Source organism: Notamacropus eugenii, chromosome 3 (genome assembly GCF_028372415.1).
Source record: "Notamacropus eugenii isolate mMacEug1 chromosome 3, mMacEug1.pri_v2, whole genome shotgun sequence".
NCBI lineage: Eukaryota > Metazoa > Chordata > Mammalia > Diprotodontia > Macropodidae > Notamacropus > Notamacropus eugenii.
Window position 1 is genome coordinate 227,073,304 of NC_092874.1, and position 17,347 is coordinate 227,090,650.

Consider the following 17,347-nt stretch of genomic DNA (forward strand, 5'->3'; position numbering starts at 1 on the left):
TCACATTTGCCCCATTGCGACTGGGATTCCCCTGGTCTGTGGCTCTCCTTCAGATAACCGTGTTTTGGATTTTCAAGCGCCTAGTTCTTGCCGATCTGGGACAGGTTCCTCTCCACCCCCATGCCCCAAAAGAGAGAGGCAAAGGGACAGGTTGTGCCCTGGACTGAGGAGCGAAATTTCCGGTGAGCTCCAGGCATTGCTCCCCCATTCTTCGCTCTGTCTATTGTGAGAAACTGGGCTGGCCTCTTCCTCCTCGTAACTTTTAACTACCTGTTATAAAATTTATGGGTGGGTTTGTAAAGGGAACAAGGTACCGCATCCGGCTGAGAGGGCTGGTCGCCTGCTAGGAAAGGACTTTGGGGAGGCAGTCAAACGCCTGAGCTTGGGGAGCAAGAGGAACCCTCTGTCTACTGAAGAGACAAGGGGAGACCAGGGTGAATACTAAAGAGAAAGTCGCCCAAAATACTCAAAGCCAGGCAAAATAGGGAAGAAAAAAATCTCCCGGTTCGCCAAGAAGGGAAGTTGCCGTTTAGGTAGGGTAATGAGAGATTAAAGAATACTTTCTCTCCTTTTCTTTTAATGGGGAAATAGCGTCGTGAATTCGCTTTGCAATAAGTGACGTGAATCGGGACGAGAGATAACATTTTCCAAGAACTGAGTTAGGCCTTACTTATCTTAGGCTTTTTCTTAAATAGCTAAAGTCAGAAAATTTTTAGTGATAGAGGCAATAAATGAATGAGTGGGTGAAACTGAGAAGCAGTGCCAGGTCATTCGAATCTCCAAGACTAGGGTGGGAAGGAAGGAAGAAAATTAATAAGTCGGGCTTGGTGAGAGGGAAGCCTTTAAAAATTTAAAAAAATGTGTAGAGAGAAAAAAGATGAGAATGAGATTTGGGGAAGAGGAAGGTCCACTGCTTCGGGATGAGAGACGCTTTACAACAAGTGAAGATATGGAAGAATTCAGCGTGGGGGTGAGGGGTTAGAGAAAAAAAGGGGGGGAGTGATCGAAGGCCTCTTTGGAAAACTGGAATTATTGGGGTATTCTCTAGCTTCTTCCCCGTTTCCCCCCACCTACCAATTATATGATTCTAGGACATACCGGATACCTTTAGTAGTCTTCTTCGAGGGTCCTGACTGAGAGGAACAGATCTAGATCAAGGAGTCGGAAGGGCTAGGGGTTGGGCATGGTGGGGTAGAGAAGGACCAAACCATTGACCTCTAATTTCTAGACTTTGAGTGAGGCTCGAACTTTTTTGGATGTATGTATGTGGGGGGTGGGGGGGAGAGGGGAGATTTCCCTTGGATCTCGCCAATGGATGATGTGAAGGTACCCTTAGTGGGTATCCCTCTAGCTTTCTTTGGGAAGAAATAAGGGTGATAAGAAGGAGGGAGTCCGTCCCATTTTCTCCTTGTGCTTGTGAATTCACGATCTTTCCAATCAGCTTATTCTGCTCATCTTTTTAAATTAAGCAGCCCCCCATTTGTCCTAAAAATCCCTCCCTTTAAAAAACCGTATAAAAGAGGAAGAATATGACCCTTAGAGCACACGCTCCCTGTGTCCTCCTTCTCTCCTTCCCCCAGTTTCTTCCTATTGCTCATCCAGAACTGTCGACTCTGGGGAGTGGGAGGTGGGTGAGGGTGGGGTGGGGGGCTGGGGGATGCTCCCTCTTGGAGAGAACTGGGTAAACATGGCGACAGTGGCTCCCATTTGCACACGCTACACAAATGCATCGCATTCCCGGTTGTTTGCAGAAAATTTACAGCTGAGTAATAAAAGTTTACGATCGACTCACAAGTTGGATTGGCCACAAGAAGTCATGTGGATTCCATCCATGAACGTGAACTTTTTATTGTGGTTTGTCCGTACGGAGAGCTCCGCAGAAGAGTCCTCCCTTTAAGAGCCTAACCATTGCCAGTGAAACCAGAACTGGGCGCTCCCCCATATCAATAGTATTTCTTTTATTAGCTTGATTATTCATTATTTTCTCCCCTCCCCCCTTTTTTCCTCCCAGGTGGAGTTGCCAGAAACTGGGGGCATCTGGGGAGGGGGGGTAGGGTAGGGTGGTGTGTACAGTGGAGAGGCAAGAGGTGTCGGTACCTCTCTGCCCCCCTCTCTGCACCCCCTTCCCCCCAGGGGCATGGAGATGCCAGGGAGAGAAGGAGTTGCAAACTGAAAAATACCAAAGCCTCTGCCCCCTCCCCTCCCTTCCTGGCAACTCTCTCTGATTTTATTCGGCTCCTTTTTATTATGATGATGATGATTTTTTTTTTAATATTCTCGGGAGCTGAGACAGACTCTCAGCAGCGGCACAGAATGAGAGGGAAGAAGAGAGAGAGGGAGAGAGAGAGGCAGAGAGAGGGAGAGAGAGAAAGGGAGAGTGGCAGCAACGCTGGGTAAGTGTTTCCTTATTGGTTCAAATGTGTAACTAATGATCCGTAGCTGGGTGACTGTTTAAGGATGAGGATATCAGTAGATTCTCTTGACTAAAGAGGAACAAGGGGCTGGTTGGTTTGGTGGATAGCAGTGGGGAGGAAAAGTGTGTGGGAGGGAGAGGGAAAGGTGGGGAGGAGGGAGAGAGGGAGAGAGGAAGAAGGGAGGGAGGGAGAGAAAGAGACAGAGAGAGAGAGAGGGAGAGAAGGAGAGAGGGAGGGAGGGAGAGAAAGAGACAGAGAGAAAGAGAGAGGGAGAGAGGGAGGGAGAGAGAGAGCGAGAGAGAGGAAATGGGGTTAATTTAGAGTTATGGGTAGGGAGGGGAAAGTATGCATTGTGATGTCATCATCTCTGCTGAGGTCTGATGTATTGAAGAGATAAGGAGATGGAGGTCTTACAATTCGCTGGGAAGGCCCGCGTTGTAAGGAGGTGGGAGCTGTCGTGGCCTACCCCCTTGATTTTGAACACTGTCTGCATATATACTTGTGCTTCATGAACTAATGGAATTAGAAAGGAAAGGGTAATAGAGACTCAAACTCCAGAGCGTTGGTGGGGTGGGGGGAATCTTAATTTATTAAGAAATAAACAAGCAAGCAAGCCAAACCCTCCTCCCCAAACCCCAAACAAACTTTTCAGCGCCCCCCTCAGTTTAGTGAGCAGCCTGGAAAGGATGCACATGCGCAGTGAGAGTGCTCGGCTCTCCTTCCAAGCAGGAAGCGAAATGCACAGAGCCGGCTGGTCCATGTTAATTGGCAATTAGGGGGGAGACTGGTGGCTGGGTGCAAGTCAGCTGATGGAGGAGCTTCTTCCAATCCCCTCCCCTCCGCCCCCTGTCCCCCGTGAAGAGAGAGCCAAGGGAGGGGGGAAGGAGAGGTTGGGGAGAAAAGAGATGGGCTCTGTAAGGGGAGGGAACTCTTGTGTGATTCAGGCGGGGGGTAGCATTGGATGGAAACAAAAATCATGAAATTAAATGAAAAGCCATTTACCCCATTGGAAAACTTAAGTAGTCGTCCCCACACCCCACCCCGGCTTTCCCTCCTTCCCCAATAATCAAATGATCCCCCCTGTTTCTCGGGCGAAAACTGATCGTTTTATGGATGCACAGGAGAAAATCCTGCTGCGTAGGCTCCCTGGGAAGGCAGGAGGGCCGGCGAGCGTAACAGAAAGCTTCCCAGCGCCGGGGGGAGCCTCTCTGTTCTAACATGTCTCTCTGTTCTGGGCTGGCCTGGGCCGGCCCGAGCTAGGGTGAGAGGCCTGGTCCTGGCGGGCTCAGGGGCCTAGAAGTAGCGATTTAAGAGGGTAGGATCTGAACTTCTGTGAGTCTGTAGCTGTCGGTCTTTCGGTCAGAAAGTCCAAGGTAGTGCTGTCTCTGTCTTCTAATTCGGATATCTGAGGCCTCCTGAAAAGGGACAGCCAGGCTGGTAACCAGGCTGGAGGGACTCAGGGGATTGGAGAGGGGACTTGCCAAGCCAGCCAGAGGTACTTTGAATACTGGTAATAATTGGTGCTAATGGCATGTTGTATAGTCTTTAACCTAACACATATGGTTTCATAACACAGAGGCTTAATTTCTTCCAAATGTCCATTCCCATGAATGTGTTGAGATATGATATATGACATCCTCCCATGTTCCAAAGCTTGTGGATTGGCAAAAATAGGATATTGCTATATACTGGTGTGCTTATGATTATGTGTGTGCCCATAAAAGCACTCAACTCCAAAGTTTAACTATTGGGGGACATATATTTATTTACTAGGACTTCTGAAGAGTCACCTGGCAGATTGGCACAGTCACAGTTCTCCTTCAATTCGACTCCAAAGACTCCTTTTTCACAACCCCCTCTCCTCTCAACCTTTCACTCCATATATCCTTTCCCCAGGACCTGTTCTAGGGTTTATTTCTTCAAAATGGGGTGGGGGAGGTGTGACCCAGCTCTTGGAATCTTTCTCCTTCCTTTAATCTGGTGGTTAGTCTAATTTGAACCAAGGGGGGAAGGCCCAGAGGAGAAAAAAGCCCCCTCACTTTTTTGGCAAAAATTTAAAATATAAATGCAATTTATTCTAATTCAATTGAATCCATTTCTGTTTGTCCTTATTCTTGAAACTCTTTCCCCCAAACCCAAGCGATCCTTTCCCTGCCTGCCCCCCCCCCAAATATTCCCCATTCTATACTAGACATAAAAGCCTTTATGGTGGTCTCTGGGGGGAAGAAATGGGATTTTATCTCTTCCCCCTTCTCCCCTCCCCATAGAATTTGTGTGTCAGCAGAGGCGTCAGGGCTGAGGGGCTAATTTCGTGTTTCTTGTTTACGAGCTAGAAAAAGACTAAGCTCTTTCCAAATGGGCCCGAGGCCGAAGCTCTGTTCCTTTCTCGGCTTTTTCGCCCAGACTCAGGATAAGAGAAGCGGCCGCGCCCTGGGGACTCAGGCCGCGCCTTCTATTCCCTGTCCCCCCTCCCTTCGCTCCCCAAAGACCTGGAGTCTTGGGGCTGGGGATACGGGCTGGCAGCCGATGGGAACCTGGAATGGCCAGCTGTGGTGGACAGAAAACGGGCCTTTTTAAAGGATTAAAGTGGGAGCCGCATTCCGGTGAGAAGTCTCTATTTTTCGCTTTCGTTTGTAATTATTTGTAGGGGTTTCACATTCAGGGCACTCTGAGCTGATGTCTTGTGAGACACGGGGATCACTATTTTCCTTTATTTGGCTGAGAAGTCTTCTCAAAACAGTGTGACCTTTTTGGACCTGAAGTCCATTGGGTAAAATGGGAATTTACCTGGAAAATCAAAACAGAAAACTCCCACTTGCTCTCTGTGTGTGTGTGTGTGTGTGTGTGTGTGTGTGTGTGTGTGTGTGTATTTCGTTCCTTCCAGCTCTGGTGGACTTTATCTCCTCATCTTGCTATCTGGATGAATATGCTGAAGTTGTAGGTGTTTGCTTGTACAGAGGTGTCTTGGTTGGTGCCCTGACTGAGGGGCATATAGAAGGCAGAAGAGATACGGAAAAGGCCGCGTGCATTTTTTCCCTCTGTTGTCAGAAGGATCCCGAAATTCTTTTTGAATACATTGATTTTCTTCTCTGTCCCTCCCTCCCTCCCTCCTTCCTTCTCTCCTCTCCACCCTTTCGGCGTAGCTCTGTTCTCCCTCCCCCTCTCTATTTCAAAGCCATTCTGCAGACCACCGCCCCCCAGCCCCCATCAAACTGGTTGTGGGGAGGGAGGGAGCTGGGAAATCGAGGCAACTGCGGCGATTGTTCGACCTTACTTTGGCCTCTCTGAACTAGGGGGATATAAACTCCCACCCAGCCGCCAACAAGAGAACACCGCCACCGCTCTAGGCCTTTTTTCTACCAGCCCTTCTTTACTCTCTTCTTCTATTATCCTCCACCCTTTAACACAGGAACAGTTAAATATCAGGGTCCTGTGGTTTAAATGTCCTTTGTCACCATAAAAAAAAAAAAGAGTGTATACAAAGCACCAGCAAAGCGCATATATGTGTTTATCCTATCTCTTTGTATATACATACATAAACATAATATTGATGCAAAAATATTAGAGAATAGATTAATGGCAAATATATAAAATCAAAAGCTGTACAGATGAAATCACACTGTGAGAGAAACACCTTTTGTATAAATGTGTGTAAAGATCTTTACATATTTGCATTTGTTTCGGAGAATACGGGTATACGGTGCATTCTTTTACAGGCACCCATATATTTTGGTTCATTATAAAATGCTTGTACATGATGATAGAAATATATTGCTACAAGCAAGGCCTATCCTGGCATATTCAGGTCTTTCAGGGACTACAGTCATTGTTATACTGGCATGTCATCTTCACTTGAATTTGTAAGACTTCTCTTTGGTGCAGAGTTGAAAAAGAAGAATTTTTTCCTACAAAGAGAATATTATGTTGTTATCCATATTTGTGTCTGGATATTATTTATAGGTTGCTTTGTTCTGATCAGGGAGTATTATTATATATAAGCACAAATATATACATACATACATACACACATATAGTATAGATGCAGGGGTACCTGTCTTCCAGGGATAATTATGAATTTTGGTGTTTATATTCTTATGCTTTTGTTTTGCATTGTTCTCATACTTTATATTTTATATTATGTTATGTATAACTTCTACACAGAATGCTTGGCATATGGAGAGGTGCTCGTGTACATTATAAAGATATGCATTTATATGGCTAAATATATGCATACATAGAATAATATAGAGGTATGCCCAGATGTCCCACACATATAGAAATACCTGGAGATGTTCTGCCTCTCCAAACACTTTCTAGATTATTTCCTGGCTCTCATATTATTTTCTGAGGAGAAAGAGATTTAACTGGAGTGTTTCCTCACTCCTGATGAATCCCATTCTGTTGTGAACTTCTTTTTTTCCTGGGTCGTGGTGCAAGCTGGCTCAGTGGACTATAGCATTGGAGACAGCGAACCAGTTGGGCAAATATTCTAGCTTGATTGGGGGTCCCAACCATTCACACTTGGAGATCCCTGCTCCGTTGGAGGGCTGGCAGTGGAGATGGTGGAAAGTGGTGCTGCTACTTGTGATGGTGTTGATGAGGGCAGTAAAGACTTCTCTGAATGGGACTTTAAGTCTGCGGTATTTGGGCTGTTCGGCTGCGGAGACAGTAGGCAGTGTCTTTGAATGGAAGTTAGAACAGGCAAGAAAGGTCAGTGGATAAGGAGGTAGCCAGTCGGTGAAAGGAAAGGAAGACGACCCCCTCTCCCTCCAGATTTGCTGCGGCAATGGGGAGGATTAGGGAGTTTATGGAGCTGGGCTGAGAGGCAAATATCTTGTTACTGGTGTGGATACCATTTTAATCCTCCTTAGGAGGCTGTGCCAGCGTCAGGGCAAGAGGGGAGAGGCCGGCTGCTAGGGACCTATCTTTCTCAAGAGACTGCCAGGATCCCGGGATAAAAGCGCGTTGAGGGATCTTGGGCGAGAAGACCCTCCTTGGCAGAGTGCTGGGACACTGAAAGGAGTCCCCCCTCCCACTTGTCCCCGCACTCCCCGCCTCCTTCAGGCCTAACAGAGACTAGGGACTCGGGTAAATAGCAGAGGGGGAAAGAAAATTATACATTTCACTTTAAAAAAACAATCCAGGTGCAATTTAGCTGAAGGAGGAGGATTTTTCTCCCTCAGCTTCCTAGGAAAATCCTGTTTCTCCCCTTGGCTATCGTGTTGAGACACGTTTCAGAAGCTCCCTTCAGAGTCAGGGGTTTCCTCTACGGGGAGAGAGAGACCTGACTGGTTTCCAGGCCTTGCTTTGCGGAGGAACTCAGGGGACCTTGGCTAAGAAAGCCTCCCCTCTCCATGGTCCCTACCCCAACCCGGGCCGCCATTGAGAGCTGCCTCGCCTCCCCTGCTGTTGGCAGCCGCCCCGTTTTTATTGTGTCTGTTGTTTATTTGTTTGGTCTGCTGCCACCCTGTGTTAGAAACCCGCCAAACCATCGGCTAGCTCGGGAGAACCTTTGTGCCGCAGTGACCCTCACCCCCGTCAGGGCCCAGGCTGGCCCAGTTCCTTCCTTGGAATGGGTAAAACCACAGGAGCCCTAAAAGCTGTAACTGTTTGTAGGATTGAGGGAATTATTGGGACACAATAAAGCTCCGAGTGTACAGGAGCTGGAGGGGATAGGGAATAAAGCCTCTGCCAGCCGCGCCCCCCATCCCCACTTTCTTTCCTCTTCCCTAGTAACGAACCCTGGAAAAGGATCGAATCATTGAGAAAGTTTTATTTCTCTACCCCTCATTCCCTCATTACTTTTGGCAGGAATTTTCCCTGAGATGCACGTTGTTGAGTTTTAAATCAGGGTAATGTCGGAGGATTCATAAAGCTAGATAAAGCGTATCGTTCTCCCCTCCTTCCTCTCTTTTCCCAGCCCTCCAAAATAGCAGTGAATTTAAGCAAATCCTACAAAATTAAATTGCCCCTTCGCTAAAGATCCTATAAATCTTCAATCTCGCCAGGTGTGGAGTCGGAGAGCCCGCTCCTCGCCTTTAATTTTGCTCCTAGCTATCAAATCTAAAAGAGCATCATCGAAGTAAGTAATATTCTCGTTTCTGGAATTAATTTCCCCCCTTCCTCATCTCTCTCCCCCTTTTGCCAGCGCAGATTAAATGGTTCTTTCAGGTCTGCAAACAATAAAGGATAAAATTATTTATAGGGAAATGAAGACGATGCTTCATTGTTGGCTTATCGTTCCAGAACATAATAACATTTTATTTTCGAGCAGCAAAACTTAGACCAAAGAAAAGAGAAGGGGGGGGGGGGAAGAGTAGGAGGAGGAAGGGAGGGAACACACACACAAAACTCCCGCTGTATATAACTTTTACGACATTTACAATTTCCTCATGACAACTCACTGTGACGTCATAAACGCCGGGTTCTTGAATTTTACAATTCCCATAAACCCTCCTGAAATGGGCACAGGCGACACTTGGATTCGAGGGAAGTCGTGAAAGTCACGGGGACATAAGGAATACTGGGAAGAGGGGGGAGATAGTAGTGAGACAGAGGGGAAATTGGCAAAGAGCAGAATTAGAACTGCCTAACTCCCCAATTTCTCTCCATATGTGAGTGACCTCTGTCAGATTCGGGTATGGAAATACTAAGTGATTTTCCCCTTTTCTGTGGCCAGGATGTTAAGGTCATTCTCCCTGATCCTACAAAGCAATTCCACTGCCTCCGAACTGTCCTCTCTCCCCCAAAACGGGAAGCAGTCTCATGACGAGGTTTCCTATTTGTAGATTCAATCTATTTCCCCCTTTTCTCGATATTTAGATATATTAGGCAAAGAACAAGAGAGGATGAAGCAGAGATATCCGGGAAGTAAGTTGTGGTTTCCAGGAGTTGGAAGTGTATAGCATGGACGTGTGTGAGGAGAAAGGGGTGAAGAGTCTTTGCTGTATTATATTGTTCAACTTAAAGCCAGAGAAATAAAAATGTCCAATAAAATAGGAATCTGGATTTTGGATTGAAGGGGAGGAATTTGGGGGAACTGTAAAGAGAGAGGGGAAACCTGGACAGAGAGGAGCTTGGGGGATGGGAGAACAGACAGAAGGGAAATTTTATATACTATGAGAGGTCCTTCATTAAACCCTACTCTAATTGCAAATAAAGCAAAAACAGCTCCAAGACTGCTCTTTCCCCCTCCCCTTTGCCTGAAATAAGGAGTAAATTAACGAGGGCCACAGAGGTGTTTCCCGATTTCCTGTGTATTCTGACAGGATCCAGAATCCAGCCTCTCCTTTTACCCACTCTCCTCCAAGTTCCAAGAAATCCTTTTCTCACACATGGGTGAGATGGGGAATTGAAGTGGATAATATCACTGGAGAAAAGGCTCCATTTCTAGGTTAGGGATGTCAAAGTTCGACCACTGTTTACCTTCTCATCTCTTAAACTCTGGGGAGGGAAATGAGAATTAAAATTTCCCAAACTGGACATGGACAAGCTGGGGAGTTGGAATGCTCTCTTTTATTTCACTCCTCTCCTCTAAAACTCCTGGAAGTCCAGTATGTTGGGACTTGGATACCAAGGTCCCGATTTTATCTCTTTCCTTTCAGATTCCTGCAGCTGCAGCCCCAAAATGATCTTTTCGATCTTTCTCTGAGCGCTGTGCCCAGATCAAAGGGATTTGTGTACAGAATTCAGGGCACTTCGGTAGGCCTTCTCCCCACCTCTTTTTTCTAAAATCACATCATATTCAAACTGAGTCAACTCCCCAGGATTGCCAAGAATAACAGAGCCTTAAGCAAATAATGAAATGTTGAGGTGGGCCTGAGCAGTTATTGATCCAGGCGTTCTCTAGAAGAGGGATTTCAATTACAACCCTGTGGCACAAAAATAGACCTGACCCATTGCTCCTGAAGCCCTAACAAGAGGGGGTTTTTGAGGTGGGGCTCAGCTGGGGGTTAGGAGAGGGGCATCTCCTGTGTGGCATTAGGGATGAAAAGCAGAGAGGCTGACACCCCCCTCCCTACCCCCATTACTGCAGCAAGTGTCGAGGGAGACACAATACAGTTTTGCAGAGACTCTGAGACTACAGCAGGAGGCCCTTGGAGGAGGGGAGAGTGTGTGTGCCTGTCTGTCTGTCTGCCTGTACTTAGGGAATTTACAGTTGCAAAGATTGTTACACAGTTTGGGTATGGAGCGAGGGAGGCTACAAATACAGACTCCAGAGTTTATCTGGAGAAGACTCGTTCCCCCTACCCCCAAAAAAACCCTTAAATCCGAACACCCCTAGCTTCATAGCTCCTGGGGGGGGGGGTCCTATTCATTAAAAAGCTGAAGGCAAATGGATGGTGAAAACTGGGGAGGAGGGACAGTTTGTAGCAAGTCCAAAGCCTAAGAATTATCCCCTTTGGGGTGGGTAGATCTTCTGATCCCTAAAATCTACTGGTCTTGTCTCCAGCCCCTTCTGTGCGGAAGATCTCAAGTTAAAGAGAAGCTCACCACTATTAGCTACCTTTCTGTTGGACAAATCGGGGCAGAGTAGACTGAATTAGAATTCGCTTGAACGCAGCCACTGAAAAACACCTCTAGTCCCCATCAACATCCAAATTTACCTATCTGAATAAAGTTCAGAATGGGAGACTTGCTCTCCAATCTCCAGGCCCAGGCGTCTGAAGTTAGCTTCTTTCGTATAATTAGTGATCCCAGAAAGCATGTGGTTTGGGGGTTGAGAGGAAGGGTGGGGGGAAGTGAGAGATTTTTCTCTCTCTTTTTCCTTTTCTGGGTTTTTGGAACTCAGCTCATCAATCCGCTAATTACAGCGGGGAGAAGTAGCCAGTTTTGAATGTGTTCTACTCCGCACGTATTTCCCCAGTGAATGCCTATTTGGGAGAAGTAGGATCGAGGGGAGAGCAAGGAAGAGAAAGGGGATCCTTTCTGGTGAAGGTTATTTGCTAATTTCTCCCAGTCTGGTTTGTAGCAACAAAGAGCAAATTCCCACCCCCACCATCGCCAATTCCAACACCACCACCCCTCTCTTTCCGGGACTTCTGCATATTTACAGAGCTGAGCTGCAGTTTTAATAAAACATCTGTTCTTGCTTCTGCTGATGAGTTTCCATAATTGTTTTCAGACAAATTTAACGGGGAAAAATAAATATGGAGAGAGAAAAATCAAAATCCCCGCTCTCCCCCCATCGACAGGTTTTCTTTTGCCAGAAAATTAGAAATGAAATAGGAAAAAAGAAAAATCAGATTGTGGAGAACATCCACTCAGGCCATACCCTCTCAGTCTCTCGGAGTGAATCCCTCCAGCAAAATTCAGCGGTGTAATTAGAGATGTAATTGGAAGGGGGAGAGTGTCCCTCAGGAAGCCAAGGTGAGGAAAGTATGGGCTTTTAAATTAATATTCCTGTGAGTATTTAGTGGTTAGAAATTTATTTGTATTTATTTAAATTTTTCCTTCCTCTATCCCCTTTCCAACATTTATGCCTCTCTCCACTCCCCTCTTCTCTCCCCACCCCCCCCCCCACCCCCCCAGCAGCTGCTTTCTGTTCATTATAAATCCACCAGACCTTTAAGTCTTTGCCCTCTGTTTAGGGATGTAATAAAACACTTAACTTTCCACGACTGAGACTTACATTCTTATCGCTCAGGTCTTCCACCCCTGCCGGCCAGCACCTAGGGCCCAAAGAGTCTTCTTTACTATGGAGAGATTCCCCCACACCCTCTTTAGACTTGGGTGAAGTCTAGAGTTGGGTGGGGTGGGGGCTGGGCATCCGGGCTGGGAGGTTCACCTCGGAACTCCCCCAGAAGCCCTTTCAAGGTTCGAGGATTTCCTCCTCCGCCCCCATCCATAAAAGGAGACGATTTTTTAAAATACATAAAAAAATCAAGACTCATTGAAAACGAAACCTCATTAAAACATCCAATCTTATATCATTCAATTTGTTGTACATTGCAACAATTTAATATCTTGAAGGAAATATCATTGACATGATTTATCTCTGTTACCAATCACTCTCTGGAATGGGGAAGTATTTACTCTGTCTTCCGGCCACTTCTACTTGTTATACCGCTGTTCTTCAAGCAGAAGGGAGGGGGGACTCATCAAGCGTGGCCCTAACATTCTGGGGGTTCGAAGGTCTGTCTCCTGCCTCATAACTAGTTCCCCCTCCCTCCCCTGCTCTTTCCTACCCTACAGGAGCCTGGAGACCCAACCAGCTGTTGCAAACCACTGCTTAGGCATGCCATGAATTCGGGGGCAGCTGGATACTAGAGAGAGGAACACAATACACGCGTGTGTGCTGGTGTGTTATTAAAAATGAGATAACACGTGTCAAAATTTCTTTCTCAATTTATAATCCCTCTCCCACCCCCTCCTTTCTCCTCCACCTCTGTGGAGAGAAAGCATGGAGGCCACGAGGACATTCCCAAACAATTGAAGAGTTTCCCTCTTCCAAATACTAGTCAATCGTCTGTCTCTACTATTTGGAATGGGAATTCATTTTTTTTAATAGGCAACCAAAGTTACTTCACAGGAAAACACGTCAATCGAGTAATGAGGTATATATGTTAACTAACATGTTCTCTCCTTTTGCTACTACACAGTCTCCTTTTTGGTTACAAACTTTATTTTCCCCCCAGTGACACTCCAGGGAAACCTTAATGTTATAGAAGATGAATTAACGAGTTTTTTTTTTTCCCAGTGTAGCCCCATTTATGGCTTTATTGCTACCCATTGATTACTTCGCTTTGTTACACAGAAGGAAAAGATCATAAAATCCTTCGACATCCGGGTTCTTGTTATAGCCAAAAAGAGAGAGAAAAATATAGGCTCTTTCCTCCAACCCACCCCCCTACCTCAGTCCCCCCCCCCCTTTGTCAAATCAAAGGATCTCTGGGTTATGTCGCCGACATTGAATTGAGTTTGACTTCAACAGAAGAGAAACCTCATCACTACACCTTCCGCTATGTATGTTCTCCCACTCCTGTTCCTTCTGAAGCCTTCGACTCCTTTCCTTTCCTTCCTCTGCCCAATGCACTAAGTTGAAAAGAAAATAGAGGGACAGATGAGGGATGGAGGTTGCTGAGAGGGTTCATGGATCCAAGCGCCACGTTTTTCTGGGTTTGAGGGGGGAGTATTTTCTATTGGATTGTGTCCCAAACGCTGGAAGCTAGAGTTTGGGTGCTTATCTACTGACAAGCAGCAGGTCCAGAGAGGGACTTAGAGCTTCAGGTTTGGGGACGGAGTGCCTTTTGCCCCAGTAGATCTTATATTCTCCAAGAACATTCTTCCTAGCTGATTTTCGGTGAGTTACCCCACTAGCCCCAACCCTCTCCATATCATAAATTCTCTTCAACATAAACACAGTTGATGTCTCCAGAAAGCCCCTCAGAAAGAGCTCTCTCTCTCTCTCTCTCTCTCTCTCTCTCTCTCTCTCTCTCTCTCTCTCTGTGTGTGTGTGTGTGTGTGTCTCTCATAAAAAAAAATTACCCCCAAACAACCCTACAAACAAATTTCTGCCTTTTAGGAAAAATGCTCTCAGGAGTCCAAAAAGAAGACTGGGGAAGCAGAAGAGAGGTATACGCCAGTTCCCCTTTTTCCCAATTCAGCTCTATAACTTCTCATTCTCCCTGTGAAGTTGAGGGTTCTCCTAGTCTCTTTTTGGGGCTTTGAATTGCTCCCCCAAATGCACTCCACAGCCAAGATTATCAGCCCCACTCTCCTTCCACTGGCCAATATATTTTAATAAAATTCCTTTCTACCTTTAAGGTGTTTTTGCTTTTTAATCAATAGGAAGACACATCGTATTCTGTCTGAGCCCCCATTCAGAGAGAGCGGAAAAATAGGGTTGGGTCCTTTAGTGTTTCCTGTCACCCAACTTAAGTTGGGCAGGGACAATTTTAGGGAAAGAGGTGCCACCACACATATAACACAATTAGATAGAAATGCATTGATTTCTTCAGGCCAGTTTCTGGGCAAATCTAATCAGGCTTAGCACTGGATGTGGGATTTTCCTGAAGGGACTTTCTCTCCCTCTAGCTGGCTCAAGGGCCTGCCTTGCCCCTCCTCCCCTTCCTCTGTTCCCAAAACCTGGTTTCCTATACCAATATATATTATATATTAATATAATATATATTAAAAGAAACCTAAGTCTTACTTTGAATGCACACACTTAGTCTCAACTAGGGAATCAACAGAAGCAGGAGCGATTTTTTTCCCCCTTCTTGACATCTAGCTTCCGATTGGCTCCGAGGGGGTCAGCTGACTTTGTCATTTTGTCTGTCCTGGATTGGAGCCGTCCCTATAACCATCTAGTTCCGAGTACAAACTGGAGACAGAAATAAATATTAAAGAAATCATAGCCCGACCAGGTAAAGGCGAAGGGATGAATTCCTATTTCACTAACCCGTCCTTATCGTGCCATCTCGCCGGGGGTCAAGACGTTCTCCCCAACGTCGCCCTCAATTCCACCGCCTATGATCCAGTGAGACATTTCTCGACCTATGGAGCGGCGGTGGCACAGAACCGGATCTACTCGTCTCCCTTTTATTCGCCACAAGAGAATGTCGTGTTCAGTTCGAGCCGGGGGCCGTATGACTATGGATCAAATTCCTTTTACCAGGAAAAAGACATGCTCTCAAATTGCAGGCAGAACACCTTAGCACACAACACACAGACCTCAATGGCCCAGGACTTTAGCTCTGAGCAAAGCAGGACTGCTCCCCAAGACCAGAAAACCAGTATCCAGATCTACCCCTGGATGCAGCGAATGAATTCGCACAGTGGTGAGTTTTACAGCTCCAAGATATAAATTAAATAAAGTGAACTGGCGTTATGAGCAGCTACCCTAGAAGAACAGGCGGAGAGAGTTTTTTTTTTTTTTTATAGCGCCATAAAAACAATCACGTTCCTCTCCTCGCCGGCGTCGAGACAGGGCCCCCTCTTCTCCTCCTTTTTCCCCCTCCTCCTCTTTTCCCTAGCTCCCTCTCCCCTGATGGATTGGAGGGGTCGCAGGCGAGCTAAGGGGGAGGTGAGTCTAGGGATGGGAACAGGGACTGGGAAGGATTGGGGGACCCCCTGAAATTGTACTCAGGCAGAGTGGAAGAGTGAAGGGGGAGGGGAGAGAGGAGAAGAGAAGGGGAGAAGTTTCTAAAGGGCAGGAGAGGGAGCGAAGCAAAGGGAATCTGAGAAAGTGAGAAAAATCAAGTCAAATGCACGTCCAAAGGGTTCTCCTCTCTCCCCTCTCCCGTCAGCAATTGGGGTTTCCTCCTCTTCAAACTAAGGTTTCAGACTTTCTCCTTCAACCTAATATCACTTCACCCTCTTCTTAATCCCCTCACCTTCAAGACAATACCTATCCCCTACATTGGGGACCTAGGAGGCAGTTGGGGTCCAAGTCCCCCCCCTCCCCAGGCTTCGAGGAATTAAGATGGGGGTGGGGCAGAGGCTAAGAGAGAGGGGTGCAGTAGGGTGCTGAGGGAGTTGAGCGGGACAGAGACACTTTTTTTTCCTTGTGTGAATTATTAGGATTATTCCCCTTTACTAATTGTTTTTAGTTTGCTTTGTGTCCGGATCTCTAGGGGTCGGCTATGGGGCGGACAGGAGACGCGGCCGGCAGATCTATTCTCGATACCAGACCTTGGAGCTGGAAAAAGAATTTCACTTCAACCGTTACCTAACCCGGCGCCGGCGGATCGAGATCGCCAATGCGCTCTGCCTGACCGAGAGACAGATCAAAATTTGGTTCCAGAACCGCCGGATGAAATGGAAAAAGGAATCTAATCTCACTTCCACGCTGTCGGGGGGCGGCGGAGGGGCCGCGGCCGACAGCCTAGGCGGCAAGGAGGAGAAGCGGGAAGAGACAGAAGAAGAAAAACAGAAAGAGTGAAAACTGTCTCGCCTCCCCCCACCTATCCCCACTACCCAGTTTAGTCCTCTCCTCTACCTCCCCAGACCTTCTGTTCCCTTCCTTTCTCACATACCCTATATTTATCACTGGCACAATTTATATTTTGACTCCCTCAGGAAGAATAGGGAGTCAAATGTGAACCTTCAAGTCAGATCTCGCCCCTGATCCCTCTCCCCAAACACCCCTCCCTCTCTCCCTCCTGTTCCTTTCTTTCTTTGGCCGCTTCTCCCTTTACCTCCCTGATCCCGCCCGCCTTGGGGGCCTAGGTTTCTGAACCTCGATTCGGATACCATAGGGCTCTCTCTGATTGAGGACTGGCTCTTTCTCCCTCCTCCACCCCAAGCCCCACTCTAGGGCCCAGCAGCAAAGAGACGACCCACAAGGCGTCTATTTCCCATTCAGCCTCCCCAGGGGCGAGAGGTACTCTAAAGCCGAGTGAGTCAGCGAGGCCCTACGTAGCGACACTGCTAAGGATCTAAAACAACCCATGGGGCTGTTGGAGTGGGCAGGAAGCTTCCCCCCTCTTTCAACCCCTGATGGTCCCAGTTCCAATCCCGGTGCCCCAGCTCAGTCCCCCCGAAGCTCCGACATATTTTCCAGCATAGCCCAATCGTATTTAAAGAATCCTCGGGGGTCATTATGGCATATAACAAACTGTGACCGTTTCTGTGTGAATATTTTTAGCTGTATTTGTGGTCTCTGTATTTATATTTATGTTTAGCGCCGTCAATGTTCCAATCCCAAATTTAAAAGGGGGGGGGACTGAAAGGAGAAAAAAATATGAAGTTTGTTTAGCCAGTAGGAAAAAAAAGAGAAAAAATACAAAAAAGAAAAAAATGCCCCTCGTGTTACCCTCCTGTATAAATCCGTCTCCCAGACCGGTCCTCGAGTATTTAATAAAACTGATATTATTTTTAAAAGTTTACATCCTGATTTCTGCTTATTCGCTCGCCCCATCTCCTGTACATCGTGGACGAAAGTTGGTGCTGGCGCCGAGTCCTTGCTGCGTCTCTATGCCTCCCCTGGC

At 46.9% G+C, this 17,347-nt stretch overlaps 1 protein-coding gene across 5 annotated transcripts; it reads left to right on the plus strand.

The window, feature by feature from the left end:
- The first annotated feature begins 1,672 nt into the window (after positions 1–1,672).
- On the plus strand, positions 1,673–17,245 carry HOXC6 (homeobox C6). Of its 5 annotated transcripts, none has more exons than XM_072654891.1 (4): positions 1,673–2,393; positions 13,939–13,988; positions 14,852–15,196; positions 15,968–17,245. In XM_072654891.1, exons 1-4 carry the CDS (start codon positions 2,248–2,250, stop codon positions 16,297–16,299), a joined length of 873 nt encoding a protein of 290 aa, XP_072510992.1. In that variant the 5' UTR covers positions 1,673–2,247; the 3' UTR covers positions 16,300–17,245. The 5 variants fall into 5 exon arrangements, with proteins under 5 accessions (XP_072510992.1, XP_072510995.1, XP_072510993.1 ...); XM_072654892.1 differs by having other exon boundaries at positions 1,684–2,393; positions 15,992–17,245; XM_072654894.1 differs by having other exon boundaries at positions 1,674–2,393; positions 13,939–15,196.
- Positions 17,246–17,347: the final 102 nt, after the last annotated feature.

Coding starts and splice junctions, on each gene's coding strand:
- HOXC6 (XM_072654891.1), top strand. CDS start 2,248: ATGATGATGATGATTTTTTTTTTAATATTCTCGGGAGCTGAGACAGAC. Junction 13,989..14,851: donor ACTGGGGAAGCAGAAGAGAG/GTATACGCCAGT, acceptor CCGGGGGTCAAG/ACGTTCTCCCCAACGTCGCC. Junction 15,197..15,967: donor GCGAATGAATTCGCACAGTG/GTGAGTTTTACA, acceptor AATTGTTTTTAG/TTTGCTTTGTGTCCGGATCT.